Source organism: Chelonia mydas, chromosome 14, assembly GCF_015237465.2.
Source record: "Chelonia mydas isolate rCheMyd1 chromosome 14, rCheMyd1.pri.v2, whole genome shotgun sequence".
Lineage (NCBI taxonomy): Eukaryota > Metazoa > Chordata > Testudines > Cheloniidae > Chelonia > Chelonia mydas.
In genome coordinates this window covers 19,976,426-19,996,924 of record NC_051254.2, presented here as the reverse complement: position 1 = coordinate 19,996,924, position 20,499 = coordinate 19,976,426, and the positions used below count along the sequence as shown (strand labels likewise).

At 43.7% G+C, this 20,499-nt stretch overlaps 1 protein-coding gene across 1 annotated transcript in view; it reads right to left on the bottom strand.

Annotated features, from left to right (window-relative positions):
* Positions 1-355: 355 nt before the first annotated feature.
* METRNL (meteorin like, glial cell differentiation regulator) overlaps positions 356-20,499 on the bottom strand; it is a 34,943-nt gene continuing 14,799 nt past the window's right edge. The window contains exons 3-4 of the mRNA XM_037914309.2: positions 2,045-2,104; positions 356-1,277 (exon numbers count right to left, since the gene is read on the bottom strand). Of these exons, the coding sequence (XP_037770237.1) occupies positions 961-1,277; positions 2,045-2,104 (377 nt within the window). The 3' untranslated portion in view covers positions 356-960. The remainder of the gene's footprint in view (positions 1,278-2,044; positions 2,105-20,499) is intronic.

Below are 20,499 nucleotides of genomic sequence, written 5' to 3'. Positions count from 1 at the left end.
GCAGAATCCGCTGATCTAGGCAGCTGCCCAGTTTGCCTATAGCTAGAACATGCCCCAGGTGGAGGAAATACTTGTTTTGGACTGGTTTCCCAAGTAACCTACCATGGGTGAAAGCAAGAGTCATTCAAAGCTTCTTGCCTGGGATATGTTTCTTTAAGAAATCTCCAAAAATAGATCCCACTCCCCCTTTGAAAACCACTGCAGTTCCCAACCCCACATAGGCACTTGGGCTTCAGCAGCCACACAAATATGCAAGCAGTAATCTATAGCATATGGACGCTTGATCCACATCCACATCTGGACTTGTGGAGGCTACAATTATGGAGAAGGAGAATAAAAGTCGAAACAATGTAGGTCAAATCCAGGGACCTTTATTTCTCTGGAATGGAAACTATTCGCCAGCCTGAACGAAAAATTGCAGGCGGTGATTGTACATTCTTTCAAATAAAAAAGAGGAATTTGGCTCCATAAATTTCTGTCATAAGAAACATCTTCGAATTGTACACCAAGCTTTTTACAAAGCATCAATGTTAAGATGATTTTACCATGTTCTATCACATTCTCGACCATTTATACAGAATACACCATACCAAATGCTACATCAGCTTAAGACATTTTAAACATTAGTATTAAAAAGATACAAAGGCAGGTTGGTTTTCATTGGGTTTTTTAAAGACATTGGAGTTTTCTGTTTGCTTGTTTTCCTAAGGAAGTTGCTAAAAAAATATAATAACTTAGTTCATAGGGACCAGATGGGTTAAAAATCCAGCCTTGGTTGCTTGGCAGCCTTCTGAGCTCGTACCTCTGTTGCTTCCATGGACACATTCCGCGTGGCTCTCACTCTGCACACCAGATTTCTCCATGCTTTCAGTTAATTACCGTTTTGTTCAGAGCGTTTACCAGGGCCAGGAATTAGTTCCGGCCAAGCGCTAAGAGCAATCTTCAGCCAAATAGGGGGCGTCAGTCTGGGCCAATTTCACATGGGTTTAGCCCTTTGTCCTTTGCCTCTTTGTACATCCTTTGGAAGTCTTTAAAACGAGGGGCACAGCCTAACCTGGCCTCCCCAAATTGCATGCGTCCCGTGAAGAGGAAGTCTCCATCTCCTGGTCTCACCCCACATTCCAGTGGGGTCTTTATTTGTCCCCGCCAGCTCCCATTTTCCTCTGTGGGCTGAAAGACTTTGCTCTTCTGCCTGTAGAGTTTGTTTGCACTGATATCTATTACAGATTCTTGCTGCTCTGCCTCATTTGTTACATCTCGGATGGAACCCCTGACAACTAGGACACAAACAAAATAAAGGGAGGGTTACATGAAACTGCTTTGGGAGGCTTGGATCCAAGTTCAGCGCCAATATAAGCATCCACTTACATCACCTCTGAATGTGACCTAGTAAGTTCAAATGACTAAGAGGGATATTTATAATCCTTGCAGCCCATCTCCTGGACTACACAGGCCCACTTGCTTCTATTACTTTAAATTCAAGCATGAGAAAGTTGCGTTAAAAATAGTAACATAATAATTATAAGAAAAAAGTTACACCACAGTAAAAAGCATGTTCAGAATATTCATGTTTCTCTCGGTCAATACATTTTGCTTGTTGTTGCTGCCGTTACAACTATTAGCTGAACATTAACTTCCCCCTTCAGAAATCTGAAAAGAACACAGCTTTGGTCTTTTGTTAGTGGCCCACTTTAGGACATCAAGGGGAAAATCCTATTGCATGCCCCCAAGAAACCTTTGAACTTCTACCTCTATTATTGTTGCTAGGTCTCTCTTTGTCCTCTATAGAAAGAGCTAGCCAAGTACAATGGCTTTAATTGAGGCCCTTCATGTCTCCTCCCATAAAAATGTTCTCTCTTGGTTCTTTGTGTGTCCCTTTGCCCACAGTTTGTTTACAGAAACCGGTGAAAGTTCCCTGTTTGTTGCAATTTGGTGTTTAAATTTAATCATTGTTTGCAGCAGTTTCTGTAGCCAAATCCAGCAACCACCATAGTAAGGGGGAGTGAATGGGGGAGCAGCAGCAGAGAAGAAAAAAACAACTCACCGAAATCACTAGTGCAGACAGCCAAGAGGACTTCTGTATCACTGCAGGGACGGCAGGGAGCTAGAAAGAAAGGAGGCAGAGATAGTGAGAGACTGGAATACAAGTTGCGGGACTGTTTGTGTTAGTAAACAAGTGGCTTACATTCAAATGAGTAAACATGCAGGGTCCAGTCACCCAAGTGGCTGAGAATGCTCAACAACCCAACTGAAGCCGGTGGGAACTGAATGTGTTCACTGCTCAGCACCTTGCAGGATCAGACCTTTAAGATTAATGTATATTCCAGGAGGAATTTTTAAGAGATTCACTATATAGTGATTATACTGTGCATGTGTTATATGTACTGTATAAACCCTTTTAAAGTGTATAGACACACACACATATTATAAATATATATAGATATCTATATATCTATACACTTTAAGAGGGTTTATACAATACATATATATGTGCAGATGCAATGTATTATGGGTATGTCTATAGTATGATCCATTGTAGAATTCAAAGCCCTTGTAAAAGCTTTGAAGATCACATTGGATTTAAAGTATTAGGGCAAAACTTCCTTTCTATAATTTGTATGAGTGTAGTTGAGTTACTTCTCAAGCCATTTAGCCTAACAACAGATCAAAGATCCAGTACGTTGCCCCGGGGGGGGGGGGAGGGGGGGAGCATGTGTTTGAAGACATCAAGACAGAATGGAAACTCAAGCCCATATCTGTTAAAACTCAAGTAGTACAAAGACCATTTCCTGTACTGCTAGAAATATCTGAGTATCTACACTAATCTAATCAATGCAAGAATGTGGCTCCTCTTTGTACTCAGCCAGCTACTTCTGAAGAGAAGGTACTGTAGTCCCAGTACAGATGTTTCTATAATACCCTATTGAGTGAAGGAATTTGCTTACTATCAGGGTCTATACTATCTAGCAATCTAATTAAGTCTGTTTGTTGAATGCTTGTGAATCAGAGCATGTTCTTGTTGCTTGCTGTGATCTTAAGGTTGCACTTCAATATCAGGAAGAAAAATGAAAAAATATCAACTGTACTATTCTCTCTGGATTATTACAACTGCTAAGACAGCTAAATGGAGATCACACAATGGTGACAAGTCTAAGTGTTAAAAAGCAAAGTTTACTTGGTCAGACAATCCGAGATTACGACAAATTAAAAGTCACCCAAAATCATCATCTGAAACATTTAATAAGCAGATTTGCCAACTTTCAACCCTGATAGCAAATTCATCCATTGCACTCAGAGGTACATTTAGACAAATATGAACAAGGCTCCCTGGCTTAGCTATTTCCTCAATGCTTAACTTTTATACTTCTTATTTTAGACAGCAGAACCGTTCTTCAATGTAAAACACAGCAAATCTGTCTTGTTTTCCAAGGTCCCATCAAAGCAGTGATCCAAAGAGAATAATTACTACTACCAGTCGAATGATTAATACATCATGTAATACACTGCTTAATAGGATTAACTGGAACACAAAATGCACATTTCTGGGCAGGAGAGATTTGAGAGAATAACTCAAAGCAGGCTGTGAAATTCTTGAGAGCTACAGACTAAGAAAACAGGCAAAGTGGTTTTGATAAAATGGTCCTGACCTGAACCTTTATCCAAAGACATGAACTAAACAGAACTTCTGAGGATTACAATTAAAACAACCAAACCGAAACACGCTTTCCCATACTCAGCATTTTTGTGCTATTTTATAGCATTCCACTTTTCAGTCAAGTTTGAAAGCACTGTACCCAACCCAGCCAAAGGCAAGAAATAGTTGAAGTCTTACAAGAAAGCTTGAATGGGAGATTTCTAGCACAATTTCTTTTGATTGGTATCCAGACCAAACCTCCAAACCTTCTGATAGCTAGCAAAACTAACATAGGCTGATTTATAGAATCACAGAACTGGAAGGGACCTCAAGAGGTCATCTAGTCCAGTCCCCTGCACTCAAGGCAGGACTAAGGGTTTGTCTACACTGGCAATTTACAGAGCTGCAACTTTCTCACTCGGGGGGTGAAAAAACACCCCCTTGAGCGCAGCAAGTTTCAGCTCTGTAAAGCGCCAGTGTAAACAGTGCACCAGCGCTGGGAGCCGCGCCTCTCACTGAGGTGGCTTTTTTAGAGCACTGGGAGACCTCTCTCCCAGCGCTCTGCTGTGATCACACAAGCCACATGAAAGTGCTGCCATGGCAGCACTTTAGCGTTGTCAGTGTAGACTAGCCCTAAGTATTATCTAGACCATCTCTGACAGGTGTTTGTCCAACCTGCTCTTAAAAATCCCCAATGACAGAGATTCCACAACCTCCCTAGGCAATTTATTCCAGTGTTTAACCACTCTGACAGTTAGGAAGATTTTCCTAATGTCCAACCTAAACTGCCCTTGCTGCAATTTAAGTCCATTGCTTCTTGTCCTATCCTCAGAGGTTAAGAACAACAATTTTTCTCCCTCCTCCTTGTAACAACCTTTTATGTACTTGAAAACTGTTCTCATGTCCCCTCTCAGTCTTCTCTTCTCCAGACTAAACAAACCCAATTTTTTCAATCTTCCCTCCTAGGTCATGTTTTCTAGGCATTTAATCATTTTTGTTGCTCTTCTCTGAACTTTCTCTAATTTGTCCACATCTTTCCTGAAATGTGGTGCCCAGAACTGGACACAATTCTCCAGTTGAGGCCTAATCAGCGTGGAGCAGAGTGGAAGAATTACTTCTCGTGTCTTGCTTACAATACTCCTGCTAATACGTCCCAGAATGATGTTTGCTTTTTTTGCAACAACATGACACTGTTGATTCATATTTAGCTTGTGATCCACTATGACCCCCAGATCCCTTTCCACAGTACTCCTTCCTGGGCAGTCATATGCAACTGATTGTTCTTTCCTAAGTGGCGTACTTTGCATTTGTCCTTATTGAATTTCATCCTATTTACTTCAGACTGTTTCTCCAGTTTGTCCAGATAATTTTGAATTTTAATCCTATCCTCTAAAGCACTTGCAACCCCTCCCAACTTGGTATCGTCCACAAACTTTATAAGTAAAAAGAACAGGAGTACTCGTGGCACCTTAGAGACGAACAAATTTATTTGAGCATAAGCTTTAGTGAGCTATGCTCAAATAAATTTGTTAGTCTCTAAGGTGCCACAAGTACTCCTTTTCTTTTTGCGAATACAGACTAACAGGGCTGCTACTCTGAAACTTTATAAGTGTACTCTCTAGGCCATTATCTAAATCATTGATGAAGATATTGAACAGAACTGGACCCAGAACCAATCCCTGCGGGACCCCACTAGTTATGCCCTTCCAGCATCACTGTGAACCACTGACAACTACTCTCTGGGAAAAATTTTCCAGCCCGTTATGCACCCACCTTATAGTAGCTCCATCTAGGTTGTATTTCCCTACTTTGTTTATGAGACGGTCATGTGAGACAGTATCAACAGCCTTACTAAAATCAAGATATACCACATCTACTGCTTCCCCCATCCACCAGGCTTGTTACGCTGACAAAGAAAGCTATCAGGTTGGTTTGACATGACTTGTTCTTGAAAAATCTGTGCTGACTGTTATTTATCACCTTATTATCTTCTAGGTGTTTGCAAATTGATTGTTTTTAATTATTTGCTCCATTATCTTTCCGGGTACAGAAGTTAAGCTGATAGGTCTGTAAATCCCCGGGTTGTCCTTATTTCCCTTTTTATAGATGGGCAAATACAGTGCCATTTTCCAGTCTTCTGAAATGTCTCCCATCTTCCATGACTTTTCAAAGATAATTGCTAACGGCTCAGATATCTCCTCAGTCAGCTCCTTGAGTATTCTAGGATGCAGTTAATCAGACCCCGGTGATTTGAAGATATCTAACTTGTCTAAGTAATTTTTGACTTGTTCTTTCCCTATTTTAGACTCTGATCCTACCTCATTTTCACTGGCATTCACTATGTTAGACATCCACTCGCCACAACCTTCTTGGTGAAAACCGAAACAAAGAAGTCATTAAGCACCTCTGCCATTTCCACATTTTCTGTTATTGTCTTTCCTCCTCTCATTGAGCAACAGGCCTACTCTGTCCTTGGTCTTCCTCTTTAGCAAAGCACTTATGCGCGTACTTTAATGCCATTAATTTTAATGGAACTTAAGCACACGCTTAAGTATTACACAGTCTGCTATGGCCCCAATTCAGTGCATGTGACAAAGTTAGGAAGTCCAGACCAAAAAAATATTTTATTGTATTAGGTTTTACAAAACCTGATAATGGAAAAGCTGTGATGATTTGTCAAATGTAGGTGAAAACAGTTGTGTGTTTAGATCCAGTTATCTCTCTGTAGCTCTTACAAACCCAAACAAAATATCTGCACATGAGAACAACCAGCCTATTTTAGTTCTCAAAACAGAGTGCAATCCAAATAAGAGCATTAGATCTGAAAAGAAAATGATACATTAAAGGTTCTTTTCATTTTAATAGTCTAATGGTAGTAGTACAGATAAGGACATTTGTTGGTATATTTGAAATATGGAACCAGGTCCTGATAACAGTGGGTTCTCAGAAGAATGAACACTAGAGGGAGAGAGCACCATATTAACTTTTTCCTTTCAAATTCTAGGCAGCGGCAGATTAGCCACTAGGCCAACTGCGGGGCCCCTGGCAAAATGGGCACCCCGACCCCACTCCCCAGCAGGAGCACCAAGCAAGCCCCCATGCCCCGACCCCATTTCCTGGCAGGAACACGGGGGGGGGGGGGGGACGGACACAGGGGGACTGCATATGGAAGGGATGGGGAGGGGACCCCACTTGCTCTGGCCCAGGGGCCCCATAAACCCCTAATCCGCCTCTGATTCTAGGTCAAAATGGGGTGCTTTGTACACCTTCCACTAACCCATTACTCAGAACTCCTTTCCCGTTCCAAGCTGACTCACAGTAGTTTAGTGGTGAGGAAGCACATTCAGAACTACTTATAGCACCACCCATGGTGACAACACAAAGCATATTCTAGAACACCTCCCCCCACAGCATCCCTACCACCTTTTTGTCACTTGCATTCAGACCACCAGGTATAATGTGCAATGAGTGTGCGTGACTGGGGTGGGGGTCCGGGGGAGAGATAGACACCGATCCTTGCTGAGGCCAACTGACCATAAAAGGCAGAATACATTCAAAGTCATTAAAATGGAAAGTTCAATTTCATATAGTCTCATGAAGAGCAAGAAATCACAGGGAGGAGTCAATGTCTGTGGATTTTTTAAAAACATGTGCTTTATTAGGGTATAACACAGGGGTGGGCAAACTATGGCCGGCAGGCCAAATCCACCAGCCATTTTAATCTGGCCCTCGAGCTCCAGCTGGGGAGCGGGGTCTAGGGCTTGCCCTGTTCTGGCACTCCAGCTGGGGAGCAGGGTTGGGGGCCACTCTGTGCGGCCCCCAGAAGTAGTAGCATGTCCCCCCTCCGGCTCCTATGCATAGGGGCAGCCAGGAAGCTCCGCGCACTGCCCCCACAGCTCCCATTGGCTGGGAACTGCAGCCAATAGAAGCTGCAGGGGCGACACCTGCGGACGGGGCAGCGCACAGCAGAGCCGCCTGGCCGCACCTCCACATAGGAGCCAGAGGATGGACATACCGCTGCTTCCGGGAGCTGCTTGAGGTAAGCACCCCCAGAAGCCTGCACCCCCGAGCCACCCCCCCGGTGCCCAACGCCCTGCCCTAGCCCTGATCCCCCTCCCGCCCTACAAACCCCTCGATCCCAGCCCACAGCACCTTCCTGCACCCCAAACCCCTCACTCCCATCCCCACCCCAGAGCCTGCACCCCTAGACAGATCCCCCTGCCCCAGCCCAGAGCCCCCTCCCGCATCCTGAACTCATCATTTCTGGCCCCACTCCGGAGCCCACTACCCCAGCCAGAACCCTCACCCCCTCCTGTACCGCAACCCCAATTTCATGAGCATTCATGGCCTGCCATACAATTTCTATACCCAGATGTGGCCCTCGGGATGTGGCCCTGGTATAACACGTATGATGTGTTAAATTAGTGCTGACTTACACATATCATACTTAACATCTGATACAGGCTGTTGGCTGGCCACGTTTTCTCCATCCAAGGCCAGAATGCCATGCACACCCTGGCCCCATCCTACAATTGGACAGCGTATTTATTTACATCAAAAATGCAAAACACTTATTTTGTCCCAGGAGAATTAGGATCTGATTGAAGTTCTTTTATGAAGAAACCTGCACAGTTATTAGAGAAGAGCATCAAAATCATAGCAGGACGATATTCTACCCACACTCCACATTGCATCCCCTGCTTACTGACTTAGTTTTGTGGCTTACTAGGTTCTTTCACTTTCAACACTGAGCTATCGGAACTAGAGACAAAAGAAACCCCAAACTTCAACCAATTTGATTTTTTAAAATTCATTAATTCAACAAGCCTTAATTCATGCAGCAGCAGAAGAAAGAAGCAACATTTTATTAGTTCCCTCCGAAGCCCAGATGCCTGTAACTCAACTATAGCGCTCGTGGCATAATGCCTGCATTGTGCATGTCGGCTGCCAAATCTATTGGGAATTCCTCTGATGGATTTTGACAGTATCCTGACCTGAAGTAACCTGAGGTAGCCCCCCCAAGCCTGTGCCTCTGAAGGCCTCTCTATTCAATTCACTGCAGAGGGGGGATGTAATTACATCATTCCCCACAAGCTAACAGTCATGTCCCAGCTGCTTTGAGCGATTTGCCCTCTGAACCTGATGTTACTGAGGAGGACATGGTGATACTAACAATAGACTGCACTTGTTGGCCAGCAGACTTGTTGAACCTGTCTCTCTGTCCTTCCCATGGGGAGAGAGAGAGAGACTGCTGATAAACTGCAAATGCAGGTGATCACTGCTTGGTGTTTCTAAGCTCAAAGGGCTTCCCAACAGCACGTGCTGGAAAGGAAGTAAAGATGAATGGGTTTGGAAGAGATATCATTCGACACAGAGACTAGATTCAAGTGTGATTTTAATACAGCATCTTGTGATAAAGAACTGGTGTTCCCACCATTTAGGGAGCCAAAGAGTCAAGGGCAGGTGCTGGGGAACAACCTAGTTGAGTCCCAAAACCAGCTTTTGGGATCTGCCAAATCTACAGCTGCAGCCGCCCCTCTTCCCCTGATGTGTAGCAGTTCCAAAATGCATATGGCCATATGTGAGCTGCTGCTACTACCTGAAATTGAGGGAGGTGATGGTTCAGAAGAGATTACATTTTGAGATGAAATCCCTAATAATCTGCTTCCCTCCAGAATCCTCACACTGGCCCTTCAGAACACATACAACCCATGTTACCTACAATAATGTACCATAAGTTTTATAAATAACTATCCTCAGCCATCTCGACTCTCCCATGCCTTGTTCCATAACTCAGTGTTTACACCTGGGCAAAGTAGGTGTCAAATGCTACCAGATCAGAATGTCTGTTTCATACCCCTTCAATATAGAGGCAAATAACTGCACAAGAGGCAAAGCAGAGGACAATCAGTCCAATGACAGGAATTTCCAAACCACCATGACTAAGCAGAATCTTCAGCCACACTTGTATTTTTGTCCAACCATTCATCGTTAAACATCTTGCCTAGGCCAGGTGTCCAGTAGTGAAAAATTCCAGCTTCTCATGAGACATCCCTTCAACAAGCCCAGGATGTCTGGTTACTGAGCCCACCTCGTGCCACCCCCTGCCCTATTACATCAGCAGCCTGCATGTTGAAATTTACAAGAACCTTGCTGGTAGACAGCAAGCAGACAGGGTTCCCCTTTAGGCAGAAATGGAAAGGCTTAATGCAAAGTGTTTGCAGAAAACCACTCTACGGAGGCATATCCTTTGGTTTCAAGAAGTAGGAGTGCGTGCCTGCGGTGCAGTGGGAGGGCAACAGTGGTTTGTTTGTACTTCCCATTCCCACAGAAGATGGCATTCTCTCACATAACAACCCTTCAAAGGATTATTTATAAATCAGATGAACACTAGCTTTAACTTTAAAACCCATTGGGAGAACCCAAGCCTTGTTGAAGCTCTTATCCCTCTTAACTAAACACAGACCCCCAAAAACTATGGAACTAACCTAACATTTGCTGCCATTACTTTGATCATCATTCTGCTTGTGTGTTAACAGCCTGTTTCCCCATCTTGTGTCTGTCTGGTCTATTTAGATCACAAACTCTTCAGGGTAGGGACTTCTCTGCTCTTTGTTTGTGAAGTGCCTAGCACAATGGGGTCCCATTCTTTGTTGGTCCTTAGGCGCTATCACATAAACATGATTCCTAATAATAATGCCTACTAGTCAAGCTCAGCCCAGGAAAACCACTGTCACAACTGCCCCCCTTGTTGGCAGTCTCAGCAGACAGAGCAAGGACTGAAGGGGGCCCTGGGAGACTGAACTGTCCCTTATACTCCTAGAGGTGTTCCTTCCAGATAGGGTTAGTGGAGTGCAGGCAATTCTGCACAGCAGCAATATGCACTGTGCTTATTTTGGGGCCCCACCAGAGGACTTCAGTCTCCAGGGAATGTCAGCACCAAATCCACATGGAACAAACTGCTTCAAAATACATCAGTGATTCCTGTGATCTAAACTTAATTTTAAAATGCACAGATGTGGCCACTGATTAATATGCATTCCTCACGGAGTCATTTCTACTTAAGACTCAGCAAAATGAGTTTTGTCCCAATGATTCTGCTGGTGGTGGAGTATTTGAGAAACAAAATATTCCTATTCCATGGCCCAATCCCACTCCTGTTGGCTCGAGTCAGAGCAGGCTCTTAAGTTAATTTTCCCAAGGCCTTCTTAGGCTCCTTTTGGAAGAGTTCAACATCTTCCCAGGAAATGAACTTCAGTCCAAAAAGCCACTATTCTGCACTAGTGGTAGCTGAGGTTTCGGGACAAGTGTTCCGTTTACCAGACTATGACTGTGCCTGGATCAACCAGTACACCATCTACCTCTCATTCGGTTTGGGGAGCTCTAACCCACCATGTAGCTTGAGGGGTGGTGGAGGAGGAACACACAAGGAGGGGGAATCTGCATCACTTATCACAGAAGTCTGAAGTGCTGCTCTAGATAAGCCTTCAACTCTTCTCCTCCCATCAGTGTTCTGGATCTGGATTCTAAGACCTGCCTGACCCCACCCCAAAATGCGGTCTGAAATGGCGTCAATGCACCTGGACCTGAATTGTGAAAGGGCAGTCATCTTAAATCTGACGCAAACAGATCTCACGTCAACAGAACTAAATCCAAGCCACCTGCACCGTGGACAATACCTCCAGCCACAAAAATCACATTTCAATCACATGATGGAGAAAATGTGGAGGTCTAACGTAGAGAGCTTCTCCACAGCTGTGGCAGAAGTTAATGACTCCTGACCACATGACACAAAGGAGCCATCTCCTCACTCCCTTGCTTTATGGCATTTTCCTGTCTCTTATTTGGATAGTATTACATGAAACTCTGCAAACACTGCAACTTTCCTATACTAATGTTTTACTATGAAAGTTCCAAACTGTATAACAAACATACTGCAGCAGAACATGTGCTCAGCTAAATAACATCAGGATGCAGGTTTGAGAATGACTTTGCTTCTTTCACCAGCAGAAGAGGAGAGTCACTCACTTGACATACTGGGAAAAACTCCTGTGTACAGAATTCTACTGCAGTTGATGGAGTCACATGTGGGATAAATTCAGCTCACAGTCTTTGTTGGGAGTTATTATGTCATTAAGCAGGGCTAAGCTGAACAGAGCAGCTAACCTCAGAGTGAGATATAAATGGCACCCCAGAACAAAGGTCATGATACTAAACACTATGCCTCCCTTCTACAGCTGGCCCGTGATAATCTAACAGTTGGCACACATAGTAGGTCAATGAACCAATGGTTGGGGCCTGAATCTTGTCAATCATGACACTAAAGCAGGGGTGGGCAAACTTCTTGGCCCGAGGGCCACATCTGGATATGGAAATTGTATGGCGGGCCATGAACGCTCACGAAATTGGGGGTTGGGGTGCACGAGGGGGTGAGGGGTCTGGCTGGGGGTGCGGGCTCTGGGGTGGGGCCAGAAATGAGGAGTTCAGGGTGCAGGAGGAGGCTCCGGGCTAGGGCAGGGGGTTGGGGTGTGGGTGGGGGGTGAGGGTTCCTGCCGGGGGTTCAGGCTGTGGGGTGCAGGAGGGTGGGACCGAGGGGTTCGAAGGGCAGGAGGGGGATCAGGGCTGGGGCAGGGAGTTGGGGTGCTGGAGGGGGTTGGGGTACAGGCTCCAGGAGGCACTTACCTCAAGCAGCTCCCGGAAGAAGCAGCATGTCCCCTCTCCGGCTCCTACGCAGAGGCGTGGCCAGGGAGCTCTGCGCAGTGCCCAATCTGCAAGAGCTGCCCCTACAGCTCCCACTGGCTGTGGTTGCCAGCCAATGGGAGCTGCGGGGGCGGCACTTGGGGCAGGGGCAGTGTGCGGAGCCTCTTCGCTGCCCCTACATATAGGAGCTGGAAGGGGGACATGCTGTTGCTTCTGTGAGTTGTGCGGCGCCCCGGCACACATGGAGCGGGGCAAGCCCCGGACCCCACTCCCAGCAGGAGCTCGAGGGCCAAATTAAAATGTCTGAAGGGCCGGATGTGGCCCCTGGGCTGTAGTTTGCCCACCCCTGCACTAAAGCATGCATAAAGAGTTTACAAATGAGCCTTTTGCTGAAACTTGGGTGTTATGGATCCAGAACGGTGTCTACACAAAGGGATCGCTGCCAAAAAAGCAAAATAAGACAATATCTAGCCTTGCATTAACAGAATGAAAGTGAGGGCACTTATCTTCTATAACAATAAAAGTACAGCAAGACAAGGTTAAAAAAATCAGCTCTGATTCTCTGGCTTAACTTGCTTTCAGCGTTCAGTTCAACATACACAAATCTACAAGCCTTAGGCAGGGACTGGAACTATGGTATTTAATTTTCCAAGAGTAATTTAACCTGCAAATAAGTTTAATGAAATTCAGACTTTAAGATGCTGTGTCATGGATTGTGCCCAGAGGCATGAGTTCATTTCACTTCCTTCCCGGAGAGAAGGGGTTGGGGAAGCACAATCTAAACCTTATTGTTGGAGACACAATGACCTCTGCACTCTGAGAAATATAAAATCCATGCGAGCGCCTAAATCAGAATTTAACTTTTAACAGAAACTTCTTCCAAAACAGCATTAAAGTTCTAAGTGAAGAAGCAGGTTTACATCAGCAGTTCCTGATGAAGGGATTTAGATGAGCCTGGTTTTTAAACGTCATTTTCAAAATGAAACTTCACTTGGCAGAAGCAACGATGGATCTTCAGTCCTATTTATTTTTAAAATTGGCAAGCTAACCTCATATTCTGCTGTTCACAGTCACAGCACACACTCCAGCAGATCCAACAACTTAAAACAGATCAAAGGCCAGCTAGATGCACAAACATGCATTTATTTAGAAAATGCAGAACAGCTCTTTTATTCAAGCAGCTTTACACACAGTGCTAAATTGCACCTTTGGGCTCAGCCCTGAGCAAGGGCTTGTACACACCCACACCAAGGGGTTGCACACACGCGCGCGCACGCACACGGGAAGGAGGGCAGAGACGAAACTTGACTCATTCCCTGTTCCTCTCTGCCCACCTATTCCCAGGGGAAGCCTTCGAAGAGGCTCTGCGCCAGCCTCAGACCCAGGCAGGCCTGACTCAGCCAAGCAGGGGCGGGACTTTCCTGCCTCAGCCAGGCTGATTACAAGAGGGGCACGAATTCGGATCAACACTCTTGCGCCTCAGCCGTTGCACCACCCCCATTCCTGTAACTCCTATTAAACCTGCCTGCAATTAGCCCTTTGGAGCAGAGTTGGCTGCACATAATAAATATTCTTCTGTGCTTAAAATTACTTGTGCAGACTGAATTTTTAGCTAAACCCCTTGCATTGTTCCTACCCCAGAGGGCAGGACTTGGCAGAAGTTTTTTTCCACAGAACTGATACTATTTTGTTTCATTTTGCTGTAGAGGCGAATCTTCAACAGCTATTTCTCTGCTTCTCTTCCCCACAACTCAATTAAAAAGTGAACTGAGCTGGTGGGAATTGTTGTGTCTGTATGTACACAAAACACTGATATGAAGCCATAAAAAAAAAAAAACAACAACCATGTGTTTATTTATCCCACAGTTCATGCCTCTCTGCTTCACTGTGCATAGCAGCTGCCCTCTTGCACAATCATCATCTCCACACAAGTGACCTAGAACAGTCCAGGCATCTACCAGTTGAATGGACAGAGCGTGTAGCTTTTACCAGTCAAAAGGCAGTACTAGCCTGAGGTCTATAAAAACTGAAGAGGGGGTGCTCCCACTACCACTGAGGTCCACGGGCAGTGTGCCCTGCTGAGTAGCCCAGCTAATCTCCCAGCTGCTGGAAAACAGAAGGGTGCTGGGACTTCTACAGAGTGTTACTCTTGGACCCAAATGAGCAATTCCATCTTTTATATCAGCCTCTGGCTAGTAAAACTCTCAGACGTTTGACGCTCCCCCATCTTTTAGCTGCTGGAAGGGAAAAGGAATATTCTGCCCAGAGCATAGCATCCAGTTTTCCTTCCTGCTTTCCTATAACAAGCTCCACCACTACTACTCTTGCCTTCCCTGAGCAGCAGCAGTGTGATATGGACATGAATCTTGTCTGTTCTACAGATTTCTGAACAGTAATAGTGAAACTGACCAGAGTATTAACTTCGCTCTTCCTTGCTGCATAAAATAGCCATGAGCAGTATCAGTGGCATTGGAGCAGTGTGACTGCAGACTCAGGAAGACAGCTCACAAAGTTATCTTTATCATCAGGAGGACTGGAAAACTTATTTTAAAACAAGATTAAATTCAGCAGAAATTGATGACTCAGCCACTTCCCTCCCCTGATGAGGTGTTGGAACATCTTGGTAGTAGCAATAAGTTTCAGTTTCCCTGAATGATGTGCTAGCTACAGGCTATGGGGAACATGAAATTATGCATAAAATATTTTTTTAAAAAAGCTGTTTCAGTTAGAAAGAAAGAAATCCTCATATAGGATGTCAATCTAAAATTGACAGGATATTACTAAAGGTTGGTCTACACTTCCAAGATATATTGGCATAGCTACATTGGTCAGGGCTGTGAAAAAACCACAGCTCTGACTGAAACACCTATGACAACAATACCCTCAGTGTAAATGCAGGTATGTCTATGGAAGAGGGCTTTTGTCAACACAGCTAACACCGTTCCAGGAGGGGGTATTCCTACATCAACCGAAAAACTCCATTTGTCAGGATAGGCTGTATCTACACTAGGACCTATGCCATCATAGCTAAGCTAGTATAGGGTCTGTAGGGTAGACATTCTCCAATAGGTCACCCATTCATGCTCCTGTGTTGATGAAACTATATAGTAAATCAGATGCTCTGCTCTAGTTTCAGAATTTCCCCATTGCTCTCTGGTATCAGTATAATAAAAAATAGAGAGCTGGTGCCGATTAACACAATTTGGATGCTTGCCAGGAATTTTTCAACCACCCTCCTGCCCCCCATATGTAGTATGGATCTGAGTGGAATGAAATTAATTGACAAGAAGCTGGTTAAAGTTAAACCTGAAAGTGACGTAGTGAAAGATCAAAGGTTAAGTGAGCCATTAAAGACATAAGAGTCCTTTTTAAGTCCTGTTTTACCAGTGGAATTCCTCTATGGGAGGGAGAACTCTGGGGTCTGTGTATGGAATAAAAATAAAAAATAAAAATCCACTAATTTTTAAGACATTTTCTGAAACATCACTGCTCTTGATGGACACATTTATTTTCCCCTTCAAAGTTACATGCTCATTTCTGATTGCAGGGCTCGACAGATTCATATACTGGAACACAACACAGGATTCTTCTGTGTAATAAGATCATGCTTCTGTGCCAGATGGGCTAGACTTTCCACACTACCCTGCACCTCTTATAGGCATTTACACCTGGGCAAAATGGGTATAAACTGCTACCATTAACTGCACAAGAAACTCTGAAAGGTTCAAGGCAGTGAAAGTCAGGCCCTAAACAAACTCCAAGTATTTGTGTTGTATTACATTATATATTTTGTGTTTACTGTAAATAATGTAGCAGATTAAAGATCAAGAGGTTTTCTACACTGCAATTTATTAAACCCAGGTCCCCACATGTGAAAACCTGGCCCACATCTCAGTAGTAACAGAGTTCCTTCCAGATGGGGGGGGGAGGTGGGAGGGGGAAGGGAGGGGAGATGCAATCCCCCCTCCCCTCCACCCATCACCAGTCCTTTCTTTTACTACAGCCCTCAGGAATTAGCAAACTGAACAGTTTTGCAGAGCAAGCAAGGAGCATTATTAGACACTGCCAAGCAACTCTGCTGGTGGGGCTATCTTCTGCTATACATAAGGGTCAAAGCAAACAGAACCCCAGCTGCCTGGATAACATACCTGATTGCTTATTGGTTTTGACTGCCCACTGAGTTGAGAAATAAGCTAAGTGCATTCATGGGGAGTCCAGCAAAAATAAGCTACTTTCTTCTACCCTCTCCCTGTGTATTTATCATTACAACTCTATTGTCACCTCCTCCGCTCACTGAAGAAGCAGACTGTATTGTGCTGGCAACATCAAAGGACAGCCACAGCTGTATACTACACTTGGAGTACAGGGAGTAAAGAAGAAAGGGGATCCAGTATCAAATTCCCTCTATATTACTCAGGAAACATGAAAACAGGTAATGGAGTGACGTATTCTATGGGACTTTATTAATAAAAAATGTTACACACAAGTCCTTTTCGAAACCCTGGGTCTCTCCCTCCAAAGTTTTAAAGGTGTTGATGCAAGCAACATTCCATTTTCTACCTTTCACTCAGGCCCTGCAATGCAAGCCTTCCTCCCCACCTCCCAGTTTAAATAGTTTAAGATTGTATATGTTACCACTACTTTGGGGGAGCTCAGTTCTCAGCAAAGGGTTCTTGTGCATTCAATCTCACCATCTCTGCCAACTACTGCAAATTTGTCCCAAATTTCCAGAGTCACATAAATGGTTCAAACAAGTTTCTGGGTTCTCAAATCTAATCCTATTGTAGCTTCCCTGCTTAGATGAGCATGTACTTTACAAATGACCAACCAAACTAGATGCTTGCCAATAACAACAGCTTCACTGCAGCTCACACTAAATCCTCCACCTTTCAACTTTTGTTTCACTTTTTAAAAAAAAAGTATGTGGCACTGGATTTTGCTTCATTCTTTAGCCATTCATTTGCATCTGGCTGGTGGATCTCATCATCTTTTGGGCACAGGTAACAAAAAATAGCTTTAAGAGCATGTCCGCGAAGAGGATGAGCAAAGGGAAGAAAGCACAATTTTGTTTTCTTAATAACCTATTACCCTTATCTGAAAATCTGCCTCAAAAGCCTCACAGCTGGAGGCAGCTCACTCACAAGCAATTGTTTCTGGGTGTAGCCTTGGTTTGGCTTGAAATGCAGCTTTATTTGTTTGAAGCCAATTATGCAATCAACAAATGAATACTGGCTGATGAAGTGCTATGAAACATATTCCACTGCTTTGTGTGGACACAAATGGACCACAGCAAGTGGTTCTTTTTTCTTGGCAAAACTGAGGCCATGTCTACACTACTACTTATGTTGCTCAGAGATTGTTGGGGGTGGAACCACCCTGAACGACATAAGTTTCACTGGGGTAGCGTGCACAGCGCTATGTCGGCATAGAGCGGCTACACGAGCGATCTTATGGCGCCACTGCATCAGTGCAGCTGTGCTGCTACAAACTTGCTAGCGTAGACATGGCCTTAATCCCAAAGAGTCAGAGAATTGTTTTTAATGCTTCTATTCTGAGGGTTATTTAGTAAAAATTAACAAATCTGACAAACAGATGATTCTAGGAAAGAAGAAATAATAAAAAGAAAAGAAATGATTGATTTACAGTGGTGAATGCTTTGAAATTTGAATGATTCCTCCCTGGAATTAATCCTGCACAGAGAGCTGGGAAATACCACCAAAGGATTTGTTAACATACTGAATTCCAGAACATATTTCTATTGAAGCTATTATGGTAGCTTCATAAGCATCTGATGTTCACTGGAAATTAGGGCTGTCAAGCGATTAAAAAAATGAATTGCGATTAATCGCGCTCTTAAGCAATAATAGAATACCATTTATTTAAATATTTGTGGATGTTTTCTACATTTTCAAATATATTGATTTCAATTACAACACAGAATACAAAGGGAACAGTGCTCACTTTATATTATTATTTTTTATTACAATTATTAGCACTGTAAAAAACAAAAGAAATAGTATTTTTCAATTCACCTAATACAAGTACTGTAGTGCAATCTCTTTATCATGAAAGTTGAACTTACAAATGTAGAATTATGTACAAAAAAAACCTGCATTCAAAAATAAAACAATGTAAAACTTTAGAGCCTACAAGTCCACTCATTCCTACTTCAGCCAATCGCTCAGACAAAGAAGTTTGGTTATAATTTGCAGGAGATAATGTTGCCCACTTCTTGTTTACAGTGTCACCTGAAAGTGAGAACAGGCATTTGCAAGGCACTGTTGTAGCTGGCATCACAAGATATTTATGTGCCAGATGCGCTAAAGATTCATATGTCCCATCATGCTTTAACCACCATTCCAGACGACATGCATCCATGCTGATGACGGGTTTTGCTCAACAACCTTCCAAAGCAGAGCGGACTGACGTACGTTCATTTTTGTCATCCGAGTCAAATGCCATCAGAAGGTTGATTTTCTTTTTTCTTTTTTTTGGTGTGTCAGGTTCTGTAGTTTCCGCATCGGAGTGTTGCTCTTTTAAGACTTCTGAAAGCATGCACCAAACCCCATCCCGATCAGATTTTGGAAGGCACTTCAGATTCTTAAATCTGGAGTTGAGTGCTGTAGCTATTTTTAGAAATCTCACATTGATACCTTCTTTGCATTTGGTCAAATCTGCTGTGAAAGTGTTCTTAAAATGAACAACATGTGCTGGGTCATCATCCGAGACTGCTATAACATGAAATATATGGCAGAATGCGGGTAAAACAGAACAGAAGATATACAATTCTCCCCCAAGGAGTTCAGTCAAAAATTTAATTAACGCACTATTTTTTTAACGAGCATCATCAACATGGAAGCATGTCTTCTGGAATGGTGGCCGAAGCATGAAGGGGTCATACGCATGTTTAGCATATCTGGCAGGTAAATACCTTGCAACGCCAGCTACAAAAGTGCCATGCGAACACCTGTTCTCACTTTCAGGTGACGTTGTAAATAAGAAGCAGGCAGCGTTATGTCCCATAAACGTAAACAAACTTGTTTGTCTTAGCGATTGGTTGAACAAGAAGTAGGACTGAGTGGACCTGTAGACGCTAAAGTTTTACATTGTTTTGTTTCTGAGTGCAGTTATATAACAACAACAAAAATCTACATTTGTAAATTACACTTTCACATAAAGTGATTGCACTATAGTACTTGTATGAGGTGAATTGAAAAATGCTATTTTTTTCATCATTTTTACAGTGAAAATATTTGTAATAAAAAATAATAATATAAAGTGAGCACTGTACACTTTGTATTCTGTGTTATAATAGAAATCAATATATTTGAAAATATAGAAAAACATCCAAAACTATTTAATAAATTTCAATTGGTATTCTACTGTTTAACAGTGCAATTAATCACAATTAATTTTTTTGAGTTAATCGTGAGTTAACTGCGACTGATCGACAGCCCTACTGGAAATTAAGGAGCAGTTCTCATAATCCTCCTCACCAATGGTTCTCACCCATGACACTGATTCAGAAGGCAGGTCCTGTAAAACGCACAGATCACTGAGCTTTTAGTTAAAATGCTCTAGGAGGCCGTGCTCATTTCCACCACCTCTTTGCCAGTATAGCCAATAAGCACACACACGGTGGATGGGAAAGTAATCCAACACCAATACTCTGATCCCACAAATTCTTATGCACATGAGAAATCCAGCCTAAAGTTACTCACATCCCTAAGTGTTTGCAGGATTAATGCCCAGCAGAGCAACTGCTAGGCAGTGAACAATGCAAAATGCACCTGCCCTTTTAGACAATGAGAATCAGCAACACCACTAGTCCAAGAGGCAGAAAGCGCAATTGCTCCCAAATTTAGACCAGAGTAGGGGCTTGTCTACACTGGCACTTTACAGTGCCGCAACTTTCTTGCTCAGGGGTGTGAAAAAACACCCCCTTGAGCACTGCAAGTTACAGCGCTGTAACCTGCCAGTATAGACAGTGCACCAGTGCTGGGAGCTATGCCCCCCATGGAGTTGGCCAATGAAGACGTGCCCTAGGGCACTGCAGTAACTGAAGGCTATTAGCATTTTCATAATGCTGGGGTGGAAGGGTGACCCACTTCTAGTGCTTGTTGTACCCCTTATAGTGCTCAAGAGAGGCACAGGAAATAGCTGAT